Source organism: Theropithecus gelada, chromosome 13 (assembly GCF_003255815.1).
Source record: "Theropithecus gelada isolate Dixy chromosome 13, Tgel_1.0, whole genome shotgun sequence".
In the NCBI taxonomy this organism is placed as follows: domain Eukaryota; kingdom Metazoa; phylum Chordata; class Mammalia; order Primates; family Cercopithecidae; genus Theropithecus; species Theropithecus gelada.
In genome coordinates, this window is record NC_037681.1 from 69,532,736 (window position 1) to 69,554,161 (window position 21,426).

General features: G+C 40.2%; 1 protein-coding gene across 2 annotated transcripts in view; it reads right to left on the reverse strand.

Annotated features, from left to right (window-relative positions):
* The window catches only part of FSHR (follicle stimulating hormone receptor), a 190,852-nt gene that overhangs the window by 26,552 nt on the left and 142,874 nt on the right, over positions 1-21,426 (reverse strand). Inside the window, exons 5-6 of one of the 2 annotated variants that reach the window (XM_025354353.1) lie at positions 1,693-1,764; positions 115-192 (exon numbers count right to left, since the gene is read on the reverse strand). In XM_025354353.1, the coding sequence (XP_025210138.1) occupies positions 115-192; positions 1,693-1,764 (150 nt within the window). The remainder of the gene's footprint in view (positions 1-114; positions 193-1,692; positions 1,765-21,426) is intronic. The other variant, XM_025354354.1, reaches the window with a different exon arrangement.

Genomic DNA, 21,426 nt, shown 5'->3' on the forward strand with positions numbered 1-21,426 from the left:
GTGGAGAAATGCCAAAGTTACCCAAACACAAAAGGAGCATCCAATTATGAGAAAGAGATCACTAAATGAAAAATTAAATGTTACTCTGTTGGATTTTTTTTTCCCCTTACTTACAGAATCACACTTTCAAAACTCAGCCCCACGAAAGAATTTCTTTCAATTGTGTGGATGTTTATGTTATCTTGAATGTCTCTAGAAGAAAGTACAGACAAATAAGATATTTACATCAGCTCTACTCATGTAACCTTCCAACATTTAGTTTAACTGGCATGATGTGGTCTTTAGCTGAGGTAATGTATTAATATAATTAGTTGTTGTTAAGAAGATGGTCAGCTCATCAGCTCAAAGTTGGGAGAAAAAATTGTCTCTAATTTATCTTTAGTATGTTCTTACAAATGGAATTGCAGACATTCAGTGTCTTTTTTTTTCTTTCTTTTTTATTTGAGACAGGGTCTCTTGCTCTGTCACCCAGGCTGGAGTGCAGTGGTGCCATCACAACTCACTGTAGCCTCAACCTCCCAGGCTCAAGTGATCCTGCCACCTCAGCCTCCGGAATAGCTGGGACTACAGGTGTGCACCACCACGCCTAGCTGATTTTTGTATTTTTTCGTAAAGTCAGGGTTTCACCATGTTGCCCAAGCTTGTCTCAAACCCTTGTGCTTAAGCGATCCGTCTGCCTTGGCTTCCCACAGTGCTGGATTATAGCCATTGGCCACTGTGTGTGGCCCACTTTTTTCTTCTGAAGGTTTTCTTAAATAATTTCACCTTAATGTAACAACACTTAAGTTGACCTTTCACCTCCTGTCTAACTTCTTTGGTTATCTTAGTTGGGCCTTCTCCTCATGTCAACCCCCTTCTTACAACTAGTTTCCTTCTATTTTCCTTGGGTCTCCGAATGGTTTTATCATTGATTTTTATTTTTCTGAATGAAAGGATGAGTAAAGTCTCATTTTCTGTTTGTATTCCTTATTTCCCCGATCAATCTTCCCTGTTAGGTCTGATCTAACATGTAGAAGTAAATATGGAAGTAACAGCTGTAGAAGTAATGTAGTGAACAGCTTGGAACAATTTGAGAAATTCTGAAAGATTTTAGTATTTTCTTCTTTCTCTTCTCCCTCCTTGCTTAGCTCCTTCCTCTCTCCTAACTCCTTACACCCCTTCCGCATCTCTTCCTTTTGGATCTGTCCATATTCTTACAATTTCACTATTGGAAATAATTGCCATTATATGCTACCTTTCCTCTTTCTTTTTCAAAATACAAATACCTTGGGAAAAGGCAAACACAGCCTGTCATTAACTCTTTAATGTGAATGTGTTAGATAGTTTCTTTGTGCCCAGGGCAGCATAGAAATTCTAGAAAGGAGAGGATAGGATGCTGGCATAGAGGGGGTGTTGTGTATGTGTGTGGAGGGCAGTAATTAAAGTGAAAAAATGAGCAACTTTTTGATTTTGCTATATGCTGGTTTTGTGAACAATACTCTTATTGAGGGGTCTGTCAATTTCCTCCAAACTGATATTGACTGGCCTGCAGGTAAAATCAAAGACCTCACTTCTGGCCTCCCTATCTTTGCTAACTCAGAGCAATGCCTTTGAAGGTTGTAGATGACACAACGCATATTAAAGACCCAGATGGCCGTTGGGCAAGACAGATACTGAGTAAACAGTTGATAGTCGCTCAAGGAAAAAACTTACAGTAAAACCTTTTGGAAAGAATGAATCTTGTGAACATCTGGAAGGTGCTTAATACCTGTGTTGGATATTAACCTAGAGAGAAAAAAAATGAGAGTTAGTGAAAATGAATGGCTCTAACACTTGTTAAAGCATGAACTTTCCAGAATAAAAATATCAATTTTGAACCATCAGAAAAAACCTACGAGAAAAGCCCATATATACCTGAATTATGCTCATGTTTTCTATTTTAAGGTTCATTCCAGGGTCTTAAAAGCTGTTGATTCCTTAGAGAAAAGAAACTTACACTACAGTCACAAGAGGATTAGGATGCCACAGTATACATTAAAAAAAAGTAAAGATTGATAAGTTAATCTGACCCTAAAGCAACTTCCAACTAGTAACAACATTTCTTAAATTTTCCCTTATTTCATCCTACTTGTTGGAAAACTCCCTTCTCCACTCAGAGTGATTCTCTTGGGATTACAGCATGAAATTCCATGCCCTATGACCCTAGGGTATGCATGTGACCTAAGTTGGGCCAATCAGACTCTCTCCTGGGAAGTGGTTAGAGGTTGGTTAGAGCTTCTGCTGTCATTACCCTTAAGAGATGGTATTAAATTTCTACAGCTGAAAATTTCAGACCTACCCTGGATCCTTCCCAAGGTCTGGCTCTATTGGCCTGGCTTCCCCAAGAAGCAGAACCTGAGAAGAAGGCTAGCTATGGGTAATATAGTTGATAGCATGTTTTCAGAGCATTCAGGACAGGGAGTGAAACTGGGAAGGAGGTGAAGCTAAGCAATACTACCACTACTGGTGATTAGTTCCTAATCCCAAGGACTTGATTTAGGATATTTAAAAAATGGACCTCAGAACTGTTGATCTGAGTGAAGGAGAGTAGTGAGGAAAGGATGTGTCCATAGAACTCCTATTTCCTATTGGTGAAAGGTGATCCTATGATGCTAATTCCTCACTTATGGCTTGCACATTTGTAAGCACCCAGTGAGTTCCTGATGGGCATCTCTCACAGTGGTGCCCGAGAAGCCCCAGAGTAGGAAGTGAGAGGTCTACAAAGATAGGCTGGGTGTCATCCAGTTGCACTTGAATGAAGTTGGATGAAATTTGGGTGGAACTGGCTGCCACAACAATGGTGAGGGTTTTTAGAGGCACACATGAATTATTGGACACATTGTTCTTTGTCATTTCCCTCACTCCTGTGAGTTACCTGAAATCCTTATACTACCTCTCTACTGCCATTTCCGTTTTCCGTATGTGACTTACTTAAGCTGAAGGTGGTGATAGTTGCATGCAACCTAAAGAACCCTCATTGATATATTCATCATTGTGAAGGGCCATATGTCCTTTTGGGTTTATGACTCAAGAAGATTTGGTGCCTTGTTCTCTGCCTCTGTATTTAGAGAGGAAGTGAATGCAGTCTGTGGGTTCTCAGTGATGGTTCTCAGATTTGTTTTTTCTTTTTTCCTCTCTTGATTCCCTAATGTCCACATAGAAGCTGTCTTGGGCAATTCTTTTAATTACTTCAACAGACCTTGAGTTGGTCTCCCTCTGCTTTTTATCCAGGAAAAGAGGTTCTTTTCTGAAGGATTTGTTGTGTTGTTAATGTGCTTAAAAATTATATACAGAAAAATAAACTCTTTTTCAGTGTAGAGGTCCATGAGAGTAAGACAAATACATATAGCTCTGTAACCATGAGCTCAATACAGACATAGAATAGTGCCACCACTTTCTAAATTCCCTTGTGTTTCCCCTTTGTAGTTCATCTCTTCATCTACTTCATATCCCTGGCAACCACCGATCAGTTTTCTGTTTCTATAATTTTGCCTTTTCCAAAATGTTACTTCAATGGAATCATCTACGATGTCCCCCACTACAGCCCAAAGATGCTGTCCACACCACACAGCCACTGCCCGGGCAGTGGGGAGGGGTGGTGTCAGTGATTCAGGACTGTCTTTTCTATCTTCAGTGCCTCTTTCAGCGATAGGAAGTTAAAACCAGGTACTGTGAGTGCTCACTTTATTTTTAGTTCTCATGAAGGTTTTTTTTTTTTTTTTCTGTGTAGAGAGCTGTTAATTTGGTGTCTTTGCACAGGGGACAATTGGTGGAGCTTTCTATTCACCCTCTTGTTCTGTCTCTATCAGTGGAATCATCTAGAGTGCAACTTTTGGGTCTGGCTTCTTTCACTTAGCCTAACTCCCTATTTCTCTTTCTTCATTCACAGCAAAGCTTCTAGAAAGAGTTGTCTGCACAGGCTGTCTTCATTTTCTCATATCCCATTGATCTCCAACCTGCTCCAATCTATTTTCATCCCATAACTCGTAACTGAAACTGTGATCGTCATGCCAAAGTCTACAAACTCACTAACTACCAAATGTAACAAACACTTTAAACTTTAAACAGTCACTTTATTAGCCTCTCTGGATCATTTAGTATTTTTTTTCCAGACTCTTTTCTATTGATTTCTGTCATTTTGCACTCTTTTGTTTCTGCTCCTTCTCCTATTACTCCTTTTTAGCATTCTTTGTTGATTCCTTTTCCTCTATTTGTAGTCTGGGCCTTTTGTTTATCTTCTCTATGGTCTCACTACATAGATCTTGCTTCCTGTGATTTTAAGTAGTATCAATTTTGTGACTCCTAGATTCATACTTGCTCTCTGACCTCGCTAGTCTATTGCTAATTAAAGCTTACTTTGCATATCCTCCTAAATGTCTCATTGACATAGCCAACTAAACTTGTTCCCCCCATTATCATCTCCACCAAATGGCTTCTTCCCAATTATTCTCCATAGATAGGATTGCCATCCATCAATTTTAATTTGACAGTTAAAGTTGGCTTGGCTTCTTCTTTCTCACGTTCCGATATCCAGCCCATCTCAAAGCCCTCTTAGATTCCATTTCCAAAATATGTCTTGGCTCTATGCAGTTTTGTCCATCTCCACTGACACCATTCCCGAAAGACCCTCTGAATGTCTGCAATATTATCCTCCTCTTCTTTTCCAATGCATTCTCCATACAGGGCTCTGTGCATTCTTTTCAAAAATGTAAATCAGATTGTTTTACTCCTTTGCTGTTAAGGCTTTAGTTCTTTCCCATAAAACTTAGAGTAAAATTTATACTCCTTACTGCCTACTCTTGCACCTTTATATTATGCGATTTCTCCAGTGTGTTTTAGCCCCTGTGGCTTCCTCTCAGTTCCTCAACTATATTAAGTTCTTTCCTTTCTCCACATATTTGCATGTACTTTCTCTAGAAGGCTAACCATCCATTCTTCACCTGGCCAACTTCAACTCACCCTTCAGAGTTTAGTTACACATGTCATTTCTTCAGAGAGGAGCTCCATATATTCTAATCTAAATTAGGGCCCCTGATTTATTCTCAATATGACTGCATCTGTTTTAGCACTCCTCAAAACTCTGAGCCATATATTATTTTGTGTTATTTATCCAATGTCTGCCTCTTCAACCAGATTGTGAATCATATGAGGGCAAGATTCATGGTTTTCCTGAAAACTCAATGTTGGCACAGTAGTTGATGCATATAATGTGCTCAGTGTTTGCCAAGCTCTTTATGCCAGGTAATACGCTATGTGTTGTCAAGAGATGAACTCACAAGGAATTATTCACTACCTATATTTATTACAGCTTACTCATTCAACGTTATATGGGTAGCAACTTCCCCATCTCTCTTAGTGAATGAATAAGTTTCATATAATTGAAAGAATGAAGAATTCATGATTGCTCAATAATAAAGTTACAAGTGCATCATTTAACATCAATTGCATGAGCTTCCATAGCCACTGCACTTATGGAATATCTATAGATATCTGTAGATGCACATTGAGATCTTTGGTCTTTGTAGGAGAGAAAATACACTGCAAAAAATGACTAAAATTATTCCAGTAGTGCTGAGTTTAAGGCACTTAAAAAGATCTAGTGGCCATCAAGTGAGATGGATTATTGGTGATAATTCTGTAGCTGAGACTCTCTATAACCCCAAGATAATACAGGAAATGGAGTTCGGATGAACACTTAGTTTTCAATTCATTTTTCTCCTCTGATCAATAAATTCATGTCTGATGGAGGCTGGAAGTGGGTAATCAGCTAGGAACTGTATGTCTCAATGGGTTTGCTTTTGTCAAATGACTGCTGCAAAATTATTTTGATTCACTCAACCGTGGTTTATCTTCAAAAAACAGTTAAAGGCCTGAGGGTAAAATGTCAGTGAATTTAAGTTCAGCAAATGGATCTTTTAAGGAAAGGTAACTGACTCAGAGTTTTCCCTCTCTACAGTCAGTTTTACATTCTAAGCTGGTGTTAGTGTCTTTCATGTCTGATTGTCCTTAATCTTTAGGTTGTAATAATGAAAGTGAGCTTCTCTCCCATCAGGATAAACTTAGTGGGGTCCTGTAATTGCTGGGAACCATTCTCACCTATTGTGCCATAGGATAATATGCTTGCCTTTCATAAACAGGTGACCCTGAGACTCTGAGGCTCGTTGTCCTAAACATCATTAATGCTTTCATTAAGCTTCAGTAGTGTTGATGGGCTCTTATTTTTTCTTGAGTTAACAGGGTCTGTATTTGCTTGTGTTGCACTGGACTATGTGCCATCCCTCCAATAAAATCTCTATTTTATCCAAGGAGGAAGCCAGAGACAATGTGCTGGTTTCAGGGAGTTTGTGAGTGAGTTAAGACTAGCACAGGTGAAACACTCACAGTGGTCTAGTGGCAAACTCTATGCTACTGATTATGAATGCCTTATGAGTTCAGAGAAGGGGCTGGAGGAACAATATGGGCTGGAGTATCCAAGAACTGCTTATAGGAAGAGGCAAAAAGTCAGGTGTCTTAGAAAGTACAGAGCCTTTTGGCCTAAACTAAGAGTAGCAACTGTGCATATCCAGACCACACAAGGTGGATGAAAGGACGGGAAGCAGAGAAAAATAAAATTAAAAGGCAGGGAGGAGGCAGGATTCCAGAAAATTTAAAGCTAGGTAAAAAAGCATGGTAAATAAGCCATGGGCTTGATGGGCAAGCATTAGAAGCCACTTTATGAAGTTGCAAGGGGAAGCAAGAATACTTGAGGGTTCCCTGAGCAGAGGTGGCCCATGTTTTCACCAGCCCATTATCTCAGGACTTCACAGCAGTAATCAGACCAAACTGATGGTGGTTGAGAACCAACTGTGGAGATGAATACTTAAACTACTGGAGTAAGAAAAGTAAGCCAGGAAAAAGGACAAGACATCCTGTCTTATCACATATGTCAACCAAGAATACATGTTTTTTTTTTTTTTTTTTTTTTTTTTTTAACCTCTGTTCCATACCAAATCTACCATGGCATGGAATGATAATTCTGAGACTGTGTGAAACAGCTCTCTCTTAGTCTAGGACTTAAGTTCAGCCACAGAGTTCATGCTATGGCTTGAATAGATCATTGAGATGCTTCAGGCAAATTTGATTAAGGGAGAGGATGCTGCCAGTTGCATGTCTAGTTTATCCTTTTTGCCAAAGCACATTTCCCAGTAACCAAGGCTGAGGGTTTGAAGTGAACTCTTTTCTCTACCTACTAATTGGTTTCCTATGATACAGGATTTGTTTGCTTTTAAGCCATTTGATTCTTTTATTCTTTTACATTTTTAATTACGTTTTTAAAGTCTGTTTCATAGAGTTGAAGTTGACTCCTTGCTCCTGACCATTCTGAGAGAAGTTACGGCAATGATGGATAAGACTAGAAAGAGTGGGCTGAGCTTAATTATATACAGTTGATTCTCATTATCCACAGCAGTATGTTCTAAAAGTCACCTCAAACATGGAATTAGTGAATCACTGGCCCCATGGGAAATTCAGGGTTCGATTCCTATGAGCCTTTGGTGGCAAAATTTTTGTCATGGCTTGATCAATATACAACCTGGTTTTATGTGTGTTTCTATTCAAAGACACCTTATTTAATACTTGTTGATTCATTAACACAACTCATGTTCTGGAGTATATAACTTGTGTCTGAAGGAAGCTTATCTAACACATGTATTTTCGGCACATCACAGCCTTCTTGAAGTTAGGAACCCTAGACAGCACTTCAGCACTACACATGGAGGCCATTTTAAACAATGACATCACCAACAAAAAGCACAAACATGGAGATAAAAGGCCCTAGATAGACCATGCAAAGGACACTTGCTTTTCAGCATGACAGCTGAAACAAGGCGGCAGGATGCAAAGTCGTTCAACCTCAGTTGGGAACCTATGTCAAGACACTGAAATTTTTGTCTTTCTGCACAAGCACATGTCCAAGAATAATGCAAAGTGTTTCAAGTATTGATTTTGGGTTGCAAATACATTTTAGCAGTAGATTAATTAGCAAATACAGAATCTGCAAATAATGAGGATCAACTGTATATGAAGACTCCCTACTTTACGAGGCTTCCTAATACTGATATTTCTATTAATTACAGATCCTTCTTAACTGGAAATTTGTATGTCTATATACAACATAATAAAAGATACTAACATACGCTTTCTGAATCATTAAATAAACATTGGGCTAGGTATAGCATCACAGAATCGTGGAGTTACATGGAAGAGCATGTAAGAAGGTGTATGAAAAAAGTCTTCAATGTAAGGTTTACAGACCCTGGGTTCCAGTGGTCTCCCTAGCTACTGGATAATACCAAACAGTTCACTTATCTTTTCAGAGTCTCAGTTTCTCTCTATAAAATGATTTTGTTTAAGAAATTATGTGAGATAGTAGGAGAGCCTGGTTTCGTGCCTTTTCAATCTCGTGTTTTCAAAACTAGAACTATTGAATTCTCATATTTAACTGGAACTCTTTGTCTCAGTCTCCATGGAAACCAAACTCTGTAGTAATCAGGGGAAATTTAAGGAGCTCAAGGGTAACATTTCCTAGAGGTCAGTCTTATCGGCTTGGCTACAGATTCTGTTCTGACCTAGCATCCTAGATTTGCAATCAGCCTCTGTTTTTGAGCAGGGCATGTAGCATAGCTTCAAAGATTATAGCTCTGGTGCCAGATGGTCTGGTTTCAAGTTCTCCTGGCCTTATCATTTTTTAAGAGGTGTAGCCTTAGGGGTTTGTTGAAGTCCCCAGGGCTCAGATCTCTTATATTTTACACAGGGAAATAAGATTTACCTTGTAGGAAAACTTAGCCCCACGTCCAGGAACTGTTACTGCTGTGGTCATGCTCCAGCCTTATATTCCAGTCGCCATATCTGAGACTCTGATTTCCTCCATCCACTAGGACCTGGGTCATGTCTTATATCTCCCTAGTTCTCTTGGGTGCCGAAATGCTGTTTCCTTATCTGAGTCCCTGGGGGACCTACATGACACTTGAGTGGGCTGGTCTGTTACCTTCTACCTGAGACTCCTTGAGCTCTGCTGAAAACATGGAAGCCACAGTGGACTTTCCCAGATTCCTCCTGCCCTTGTTCTCTAATTGCCTTCTGCTTTCTTCTGATAAACCTACCTGGATCAACCTTTTTACCTGTCTCACTCTGTTTAGCCTTTGGCTCCTGGCTTTTCTGATCAGGATCATACTATCACTTAGAGGTTTGTTGAAGTTAACGAAAATTACTACCCAGAGTTGATAAATTAAAGATGACTTACACATTTTTTTTTTTTTTTTTTACAAAAAGACAAGTGATCTAAGTTTGTTGAGTTTTTCTACGACAAATGGCTGTCAGAAATAATGGTACAAAGCAGATATTTTCTAATTAGACACACTTGATTTGTCTTGTTAAGTGAAAGGTGATATATTAATGAGGAGGAAGGCAATAGGGTTCGAAAAAAAAATCTGTGCTATAGATAAAGCATTGGGAAAAATGTATGGAAATTGTTAGTTTGTTGCTGAAAGTGATGTATGCCATTATGTGTGAGAACTCTCATAGTATATATTTTAAACATAAGGAAATGCAATTTTCTAACCAGTTTGTTTTTCATGGAGTTTTGAATGCTTTCATTAAAAATATAAAAAATTCAACATTTTCCAGGTAGTTTCCAGGTACTAGTAAAATTCAGTTAGTGTATTTTTTCCCTAACGTCAGCCAGAACATCTGACTGACGTTAGGGAAAAAATATACTAGCTGAATTTTACAAAAGTATTTGCATAAAAGGGGTATAAACACTATGTTTGATGACTCAGCGAGTATATGTATAGAGCTGTTCTTCCATTGAATCTACCTATTTTAGTGAAGTTTTGTTGTCAGCTTTGACAGCTGTTAAAATCTAATATTACAATGACCTCTAAAACTAAGGATTAAAACAATAATGAAGCACATCCCATGAAATTTCTTTCTCTAAAATATTGTTATTATATTTAGTGAGAGCACAACAGGCTTTTGTGCTATGTGAAATGGTATATAAGAGAAGATGAAAATGTCGAAGCATATTATTCATCTTGATTTCATTCTTTTTTTTTTTTTTTTTGAGACGGAGTCTCACTCTGTTGCCCAGGCTGGAGTGCAGTGGCCGGATCTCAGCTCACTGCAAGCTCCGCCTCCCGGGTTCACGCCATTCTCCGGCCTCAGCCTCCCGAGTAGCTGGGACTACAGGCGCCCGCCACCTCGCCCGGCTAGTTTTTTGTATTTCTTAATAGAGACGGGGTTTCACCGTGTTAGCCAGGATGGTCTCGATCTCCTGACCTCGTGATCCGCCCGTCTCGGCCTCCCAAAGTGCTGGGATTACAGGCTTGACTTGATTTCATTCTTTAAAATATTTTTGTGTATGGTAATGCACACAAGACTGCAGTCATATGTGTATCTACTTTATCAATAAACTTATTTGGAGACATATGCTTTGTTTGTGTGTTTGTTCGCTGATGGGGTGAGGAGTCAAGATCGTACTGTCCAGTGCATAGGATACTTTGCTTGGGAAGAGAAGCCTGTGATTCTGAAGAGCTGCCAGGTGGAAATGGTAATAGATATGTGCTGTTCTGTTCTGGAAAGTAGATATGGGATTCATAATAATAATGGTCAACATTTATTGAACACTTCCTATGTACCAGGTACCGCACCAAGCACTTACTATTGATTATTTAATGTATTCCTCTCCATTACCTTAGGAGACAGGTACCGTTACCATCCTCATATTAGAGTTGAGGATGCTCAGCTGATAGAAGTCCAGTAGCTTTCTCAAAGCCATATAAGGAGAAGCAGAGCTAGAGGCTGAATTTAGATCTTTCTTAATGTAATATGTGGGTGCTTATTGTTGTCTTACCTTAAAGACAGATTCTAATTCATTATGAGAGTTGCCCAAGAAGAAATTGATTGTACTGATAAGCATGTGGTTCCCTATCTATGCAACCATAGAGTTACTATGTCCAAGTAACTATTGAAGGGTTTAGGAAGGCCTTGGCCTCCGTAACCTCTACGATGTCTTCCAACTTAGAAACTGAGCATTTCTCTAGAAACGGTATTTCCAGAAGTACAAACACTTTGTTTATGGATGAAATGCTACAATGCTCAAATACGTTTGGGGAATTCTGGGTTAATAAGTTGATAACGTTAATTAAGCAGCTTCTTTCCTGCAGGATTCTCAGAGACTTCACCATGATATTATTTATTATACATTTCCAAGAGAAGGAAATAGTATGCTTGCTTTCCCCAGACATAGTGACTTTGGACTCCCACTTCATTATATAGTATATCCTGAGTTTGGTGTTTCCTAGTTCAACCTTGGAAGCTCTGCTAAAAGCTAAAGCATTCATGCCAACTTCTTTTACTGTAGACTAATTCTTTAAAAAGGCTATTCTATTAGGACATGGTTGGTAAACTCTCTCTTAGGAAGAGTGTTCCATCAGTCAGCACACTCCATTCTTCTACCATGATGTATATCAGAAAGTTCACAATACACAAAATCAGAACTGTATTGGTAAAAGGGCAGACTATGTCCAGTGAACTTTGGTTTACTCTCCACCAGCAAGTTTGCACATTTTAGGACGGACCTCTTAGATTATAACTAGGGGAGGTAAAGCAAGGGACTCTGTATAACTACGCTAGGGTTGTAAATGGTATCAGTCACAAGGTCAGCTTCCTACCCCTAGTCCAACAATTAACTTCTACATATAACCAGATTACGGTAACAAGAATCATGGCAAACTAAGTCAAAAGGGAACTAAACCTAGGAGAAATCTTTGAGAAAATAGGCCTGACTTGAATGTAAAAAAATAAATAAATGAAAGTTTGTGATGGGCTACCGTGTAGCTGTCACTATTGATGTTGTTTGTGCTTTTAACTTGGAGCAAGCTATGGGGTACCTCCGTGGCTAAGGCAGAGCTCAGTGTAGCCAATGTCATAGTTGGAGTTTTCCCTGAGACACAACGGTAGAAGAAATGTCACATTCCAGGTTTCTGGAAACCATTTACACAATTCTTAACCTCTCATGCACATTGGGCAGTGTGGAGAATTAAATTCGGGGAGAGACTTTGTGAGAAGGGTTTCTGGAGAAAGCTGTAGATTTTTCCTTTCCTATTCCTGTACCATGGAAAGGGTGGGGGCTGCTTGCTCCTTCACTTAGGTTGAAAGAGGAACTTTAAAAAGATCATGCAGAAAGTTTCATAGCTGCCCCCTCCAGCTTGGGGAACACAGTGACCAGTGTCTGAATTTGGACTGAGTGAGAGGCTGGCTAAAGTGGCAATAGACCAGAACGCTGCTAACTGAAAAGGAACCACACTCCTAGAGGTCACAAATCTGACCCAGATTTTTCTCCTAAGAAAAAAAGACTTGAAAATAAACTTGCCTTATTATTTGTGTAGCACATACCTGACAAAGGTATTTCATATGATCTCATTTGACTTTACAGTAGGCTTCTAAGGTGAGCATACTTATGATTACCGTTTTACTGATAAGAGAGGCAAGGCTCAGAGAGAGTAACTGACCTGCTCAAAATCTCTAGATCTGAGCCAGAAATAATAATGGTTAATACTAACCTATTTCATTGCTACAAGCTAGACACCATTGTACATGCCTTACCTGTATTAAAGTCATTTAATCCTGCCCATAACCCTATGAAGAAGGTACTATTATAAGCTCTATTTTATAGATAAGAAAACTGAGGCTTGGAGAGGTCAAATTATTATAGCTTGTCTGGTAGAAAGTAGAACAGATGGAACCTGAACCCAGGCACTCTGGCTCCCCTGCCTCTTGGTGATGTTGCTTCCAACATACTGCATTGGCTGTATAAGAACTTTTAAAACCTAAAGATATCTCTAGGTGAGATTCACAGCTAACAGAGTTGCCAAGCAGCAACCTTTTGAGATCTTCTTGGTTGCTGATGTTAGAATAACTTTAATCAAAGTACCAATTTGTGGCAAGCAATTACTTTTAAATTACATAAGGGAGTTGCAAAAGAGTTAATATTTTAAACAGTTTGCATACCCTTCCCACAACTCATTTCTAATATTAATTATTTAGAAAGCTATTTCTTAGGTACACTTCAACTTAGCCCAAGAAGATGATCACAAATTCCAAGTGGCAAACATATTAATAAGGTGTCAATATTGTGCTCTGAGCACTGGGCACACTGACGTTGGCTTCATCCACATTCTACATCTCTCTAGCTGTGCTGTGTTGGAATGCAGGATTAACTGGGTTGGAATCTGACATTCCTGCTTTCAGTTCCCAATTCTATCAACTCTGTAATCTCTGAGTTTCAAAGACCTCATCTGTAGATTGGAAAAAATGCATCCCTCACTGTTTTAGAAGATTGGAAGGTAACTTGTGTGAACAGGATGCTTAGTTCAGAGTCTGCCATCTAGTAGATGCTCAGTAAGCTCAGTGTCCCTGGGCCTTCTTCCTCAGTATAATTTCTTTTTTTTTTTTTTTATTATTATACTTTAAGTTCTAGGGTACATGTGCACAACGTGCAGGTTTGTTACATATGTATACATGTACCATGTTGGTGTGCTGCACCCATTAACCCCAGTATAATTTCTTAATCCCATTTTGTAAGTTCGGGGAATTCAGTCAGCATTTCTGAACCTCAAGCTTCTTATCTGTAAAATGGAGCCACCAGTAAAAATTTCACAGGTCTTTTGTAAGACTAGTTAATTAATACAAAGTAAAAGTGCTTTCTGCATTATGATTTGTTACTCATGCCCATATCATCCAGCAATGCCTTAATACAACTAGCAGTGCTTGCATTTGTTCATTGCTTTTAAGTTTCAACATGTTCCCACACCCAGTTTCATTTTGCCCCTTCCTTCCTCTTTTCTCTTTACAATAACCTTTTATTAAGAAATGAGGTAGTTTTTTTTTTTTTTTTTTGTCCATTTTCCTTGAGGCCCAGTGTATTAGTCCATTCTCATGCTGCTATGAAGAAATACCTGAGATTGGGTAACTTATAAAAGAGAGAGGTTTAATTGACTCACAGTTCCTCAGGGCTGAGGAGGCCTCAGGAAACTTACAGTCATGGAGAAAGGGGGAGCAAACACGCCGTCTTCACATGGTGGCAGCAAGAAGAAGTGCCAAGCAAAGGGGAAAAGCCCATTACAATACCATCAGATCTTGTGAGAACTTGCTCACTATTACAAGAACAGCATGGAGGGTAGCAGCCCCCATGATTCAACTACTTCCCATGAGGTCCCTCCCCAACATTGGGGATTACAGTTTGGATTACAAATCAAGATGATATTTGGGTGGGGACACAGAGCCAGACCATATCACCCCAGGAGGCCCTGTTACTTGCTTAAAAGTTCTCACAGGCAGGGCCAGGGCTGGAACCTGGGTCTTTGGCTTTCCTGTAAAGAAAAGAGCTTATCCCTGATGTCTGGCTGAATGAATCTGTGCCTATGTGGCTCCCGTGGTTTGGTCATTGTCCAGAGAGACCACGATGGATGATCATTGTGAGGGAGGTTGCCTAGTTGCTTCCCTTGCAAGTCCTTCGAGCATGCCAGGCTCTCTCTTCTTAGCACTGCTATCTTTGAATTCCAAATGGGTGAGGGAAAAGCTCACTGCCTCTTGAACTAGATGTTATTTGTGGATTGTTTGCTGTGGGTGAGCTCGTGATTAAACCACAGCAGAACATTTTTGTGATGTCTGTTGAAGATGAAAATACTCTTCTGTGGAGCATTTGTCACTTCAGTGTTCACACTCTGTGACGCCCCAAGATATTTCTCTAAAAACAGCAGCTGCTCCCCTCTCTCTACCCAAACAAAAAGGTTTCAACCACTCCGGCCCACATTCTCATGAAGGGTCACTGTGTGCAGACCCTGTATTCTGTGGGGGCCTAGAGATTAAATTGGACACGGCCCTTGCTCTGGATTGGATGTCAGTGGAATCTAGTGGGGAAATCTCCAGCTACTTCATGGTTTCCTGGTCCTGATCTGGCTGACTTGTGAGTCCTGGATGCATTCCTCCTGCATATTTGCCCTTGGGGAAGACAACGTCCTTCCCAGAAGGATAAATCAACAGTTTGGGGGCAGCTGGGACAATTCAGCTAAAACGTTCCTGTACCAGGATCTTATAGCCTAAGAACACATGTTATGAAAGATAAAGTAGAAGAGATGAACAAATAGATGGAAGCAAGGAAAAAGTGGGTCTCTCTCAGCAAGTATTTCAGAGTGGGGCGAGAACCAGGTGCAAGAATCTGGATCACAGCCAGGTTTCTATAAAAGAAAAAAATGAGTAATCCACCCTCCCTGCGCTGGGGATATAGTGATGGAGAAAACGTGGTCCTCCACCCCCACCCCCTGGAGTAGTGCAGAATCTGGTTGAGTTAACCTGAGTGACACTCTCCTTTCTCTCTATGTCCTGACTACCCTTGCTGCCCTGCCCTGCCTCCTCTGGCCCATCCCCATGGAGATGGGTAGCTTTTAATGTGTGGCCTGTCCCAGGGATAATTGCAAATCTAAAAGGGTCTGTAAGGACAAAGATACCTTTTAAACCTCCCAATATGAGGCTTTAGTAGTGGAATAAGAGGCAGCAGTTTATTTTCCATGGGGGGGTGGGGTATTTGCCTAATGTCTCTTCAGTTTCCACTGTCCAAGCTGTCATTCTGCTTGTGCCCCAGGCAGGCCCTGCCAAGGATTTCTCCTTCCCAGGCCAGCTCTAATGACTGCTGGGTGCTTTCTGCCTCTTAAACATCATTTCCACATCCAGTGCCTCTCGGGCTCTGCTGAGGTGGTGGTTCTCATTTGTCAGGGACTGGGGTGGCAGGGATACATCTATGACTGTCCTTTAGCTCTAGGAGGTGCACTTTAGCTGTACTTAATTTATGAGTAATTTACAGCTGATTTAAGCTTCTCACTGCTTCTGCATGATCTCAACATTTGAATCCTGGGGAAGAGGAGCTGGGAAGTGAAGTGGTCCGCAAGATGCTAAATGTTCTTATCTTACAGAATTACTTCCTCTTTCCATACAGGGCCCCTCATGTGGGGCTCGAATATGATGATCTCAGGACAGGCAGTGATACTGGGAGCCCCAGATTCATGAAGATCACAGTTCAGAAACTAAGCACTTGAGGGCTAGAGTAGATCTTAGAGGATTTTCCATTTTCCTCATTTGACTAGGCTCTTGAAGCATATTTTGTTATTTTCAGTTTGCAGATAAAGAAACTGAGACCTGAAGAGATTAGTATATCACTGGTTGATGGGGGGTGTCTGATGAGGATGATATAGCAATAAGAAAAAAATTAGAGCTGAGCTTTACTAGGCTAATCTGAGACTTGCTTCTCACCTAATCCTCTCTAGACTTGTCCTTATATCTGATTTCTGGTGATGAAAGAGAGACAGGTCTTATTTCAAAATTAATGAGGTAAGGATACAACTACCTTGTAAGAAGGCATATCCTATGAAAATAAAAGTGCATCGAATCTGCAAATGGGTAGAGTAGGTGGTCACCTATGTGCTATTTGAGTGGGTCCTGTAGAAATTTTCTTCCCTCTTGGAAGTCCTCCTGCCATGGAGTCCATCACTACCAACTCTTGGATTTAGCATTACATTTTTCAGGTTCCTCTTTCAAAAATGCAAATTCTTATTGAAAGGAGAATACCAGAATCTGAATATGTTGATATAAATTGATGGATCAAGTGATCTCTTTGCTGATGGAAAGAACTTGGGCTTCTTTCAGGAGAACGCATACTGAACAGGTTAGAGGAGAACAGGGAGGAAGGGTAAGCAGCATGAAAATTGTCCCACCTTTGCAGTCAAGAGATAGTCCTTGCCTCCTGGAGATGACATGCTTGGGCTGAAATCTCATCTTGAACATCAGTGTTCTGGAAGGAAAAACTGGCCACATTTTCCTAGAGTTGACAAGAGTAGGCAAAGTTGGCTCTGCCAGACAGATTACTGATAAAAGAAGCAATTGTAAATCTCTATTGTGCCCAAACATCCTTGTAGTCATGGCAACATCCTTAGATACTTGCAACACTGCCAGCCGGGGAGATGGCTAATAATTTCTTCACTGTAATCACAGTCCTGTATAAGATGACTGGATTCTCGAGGAGTGATATCTGCAGGATGACTCTGTGTAGGAAGTGCTTAGGAGGAGGTACTGGGGGAAGAGAGGCTTTTAGGGGTTACTGAAAGTGAGTGGGAAAAGAAAAATCGCTGCAACCACTTAGATACATGTCTGACCCAGACGTAAAACATATTCCAGTGATTCTGTTTTAGAAGTGTGTCCCCATCGAACCATGCCTTTCTATCCCTCTAGGTGCCACCATTACTGTATCCCTGGATTATGTCAACAGCCCTGTGACGGTTAATATTGAGTGTCAACTTGAATGGATTGAAGGATGCAAAGTATTGATCTTGGGTGTGTTTGTAAAAGTGTTGCCAAAGGAGATTAACATTTGAGTCAGCGGGCTGGGAAAGGCAGACCCACCCTTAATCTGGGTGGGTATCATCTGATCAGCTGCTAGCATGGCCAGCATATAAAGCAGGCAGAAAAACGTGAAAAGGTTAGACTGGCTTAGCCTCCCAGGCTATATCTTTCTCCCATGCTGGATACTTCCTGCCCTCAAACATTAGACTACAAGTTCTTCAGCTTTGGTACTCAGACTGGCTTCCTTTCTCCTCAGCTTGCAGATGGTCTATTGAAGGACCTTGTGATTGTGTGAGTTAATACTACTTAATAAACTCCCCTTTATGTATACATCTAACGTATTAGTTCTGTCCCTCTAGAAAACCCTGACTAATGCATGCCCCTTAACAGGTCTCCCTATAGTATAGTCTGTACCCTGCTATTGGTCAACTTACAGTCCAAATCATTCTCATTACGTCACTCTGCTGCTCAAGAATGTGTTATAACTTATTTTTTCCTACTGCCTTAGGCCTAAACTTCTCTTCCTTAATTTTTCTCCCAATCTTACCCAAACCAATCCATCCAAATCTAGTCATACTCATTCCCAGTACACACCTTCTTTTTAGTTGGGACTCAGTTTCTTTTCATCCTTTATAATCTCCATGGTTCTTTCATTCTATACATTTACAGTACTCACTTCTGTCTTTCACAGGAAATTTATTCTTCTTTTATGTCTTTCCAAATCATATTTGTCACTGATGTTCCAGCTGTGTTACCTCCAAGAAGCCCACAACAAGCTTTCCCTAACTAGTCTGGCCTAAGGCACTGGGTCAGTCTTGTCACTCAGGATCAGTGACAGCTCTACAGAGGTATTGCTATTTCCAGAGGTTAACGTTTGATAGTCTTTTCTCCCCAAAGGACTGAGCTCCTTGAAGTGAGAGCTGTCCATTGATATCTCCTATATCTCATACAAGCCATCCCTTTCATCCTTTCTCAACCACCCTTTCTAAAGCGTGACTTTCTACTTTTCCTGCTTTATTTTTCTTCATAGCACCATCACCACCTGACATTATCCAATATTGTTTGACAGGACAAATGAAGCCTCTGCCCTTATAGAGCTTACCTTTTAGTTGGAGAGACTAACAGCTACAACAAAGCCTGGGGTGTAGTATGACCTCAGTATTTGATTGTTGAATGATTGGCTGAGTGAATGAGTACTTACTGATTGGTCAATTCACTTCAAAAAGGATGGAGGAGAAATGGGGAGCCACCAGGCCTTTCCACCATGCACATGGCTACCATAACTTCTAAAAATGAGTCCAAGTATGGCTCTTTTTCCAACATCATAGAGAAGAAAACATAGCTAAGCACCAAAAGTAGAAAAATGATTCATTTTGTAGGGACATTGCATCCTCCTGTCGGAAGAACCCTATAACGAAGGACTATAGACAAGTCAGCTTACATCTCCTATAAAATGGCTGTGTGTTCCGCCTACCCTGTGGATTGTTCAGGTTCAAAAGCAGCAAAGGATGGTAAGTGTTAAATTGTAAACAAACATAAAAATGGGAGGCATTATTCAACCAGCTGTTTGTGTAAAAAACTGGAATTATTTTGAATGGGGATGGCAAGGGAGTTTGTGGACCACTAGTGTGGAAAATAAAATAAACATAAAAGGGTTAAGAACTTTGAGAATTCTGCAGGATAATGTAGTTTTGCTTGTTGGAAGGACCTTTTTGGATATGTCAGGCGTTCTGTAAGAAGGTTCCTTTTGTCTTTTGAGAAACATGAATGATGTGTTTCTGTGATAGGATGCTGAGTAGTAGATTTTGTCCTAAAGAAGCAGTTAAAGAGGCCTTCAAACCTTAGGAATAATGGAAAGGAAAAGAGACATCATCACTACCATCACCACCATCATCATGATCATCATCAAATCAGAAACATTTACTGAGACTGGATGATATACCAGAAGCTTTACAATCAGTATCTCTTTTAATCCTACACCAGTCTTAAAAGGTAGTAATTATCATAATTTTTTTTTCCTTTTTTTTTTTAAGCAGAGGAGAGAGCTGAGGTACAAAGAGATGAAGTCTCTTGCATGGACACCCTTAACTAGTAAATGTTAGGGTCAGGAATTTAATAAGAGTGGGTAACATTTGTTGTGAATTTTCTGAATGTCAATCATTTGTCTAAACATTTGTTTTAACTCAATGAACACAAGTCTGATGCAGGCAATGTTAAGATTTCTACTTTTCAGAAAGAAAAGTTAAGCCAATTATGCAAGCTTATGCAGCTAATAAGGGAAGGAGCTGAGACCTGTGCCCAGACAGGTGGCACTGACGTGCTTCCTTGCTACTCTGAGCTGCCTCTTGACTCCCTGCCCTCTGTCCCTTTGCTGTGCTACCTCCAAAAGCAGTTCAGCTTTTATAACCAGAAAAGCTACTTTTAATACTCCTACCAAATTAAATTTAAGGGACGAACACAGAAAAGAGAGAGAGGGACTTAGCAGAGGGTTGGGAAAGAAACAGCCCGGATTGTTAAGGGGAGTCCCAGTGAAGAATCTGCTGGAATTGTTCCCACCTGAAGAAAGGAGATGTCGTGGCAGCCATTAACAGTAATCAAATGAGGTCTAACAGGCCCACATCTGAGTGGAAGATGGTTGTCAGTGGGGCATGGGGGTGGGGCCTACAGCACTGTGTGGAATGTTTGCTAAAATGGAATTATGGTTTATTGAGCAGCAAAGAGAAACATCCAGCTGCCTGAGAATTACTTTGACAGGATGCAAAGGCAAGAAAATATTGTGTAAACGTTATTTACAGATCAATAGATAATCTTTCATACACAAAAGGTCAGCTCCAGGAAGGCAGAGCAGTAAAGAAAGAAATATTGCCTGTAAATACAATATTGACTCAAAAAAATCCAGCCAGATGAATCCTTTGATGCATATTCTTCAAGTTAAAGAACATTTCTTTATTCATGAGTCTTTTTTTTCCTAACCACTTAAGGTTCCTCAGTGAAGCATGAAGGCATTGATGAAGAGCACTGATTTCTAGTTGTCTTGAATTCTGTGCCATCAAATGAGCAGCATGAAATGGCATCAACAGGGAGAACTTCAGAACAACCTTTTTAAGTACACGTGTGCAGCAATTAGGACATTCAAGTCAAATAGCAACTCACCCCTACCCCTTGTAATCTCCTGCTTCAGTGGCTGTGATGATTAACATTTATCCTGGCTTAAGAAAAAAAAAAATGAAACAAAACCAACAACTCAATCCTACTGGTCCCCACTGAATTCCTTCATCCATTTTGCATTTTTTCTTTGTCTTGAAGCAAGTAGTTCATCATCCCAAAGAATATCTGAAATTGTTGCCATCTACCTCTACCTGGCTGCTGTGGATCATGAAGGTGTGAGGACTGCTGCTCAGATGAAAATAAGCATGGAAGATATGCTATGGACTGAACTGTGTTCTCTCAAAACTCAATTGTTAAAACTCTAATCCCCACTGTAACTGTATTTGGAAATAGAACTTCTGGTAGGTAATTAAGGTTAAATGAGGTCATAAGAGTAGGGCTTTAACCTGTTAGGATTATTGTCATTATATAAGAAAAGACACCAGAAACTCACTCTTGCTCACTCAAGTCTCTCTTTGGCCTTTCTCTCCACCCATGTCTCTCTCTCTCTCTCTCTCCCCTACCCAACCTACTTTCTCACTGTCACTCTTTGTACTATTTGAGGACACACAGAGAAGGCAGTTGTCTGCCAGCCAGGAACCAAATTGGCCAGTACCTCTTGGACTTCCCAGTCTCTAGAACTGTCAGAAATTAATTTGTGTTGTTTAATTTATTCAGCATATGGCATTTTGTTATGGCAGCCCAAGCTAACTAGTGTAAGATGGAAGCTTAACTAGGTTTTGTTTCCCTGACAAAATCTTTCAGATTTAGAGGACCACTTATGAGTTTAGGTGATCCCTCTAGGCAGTTTGGAAAATATTTCAAAGTTCT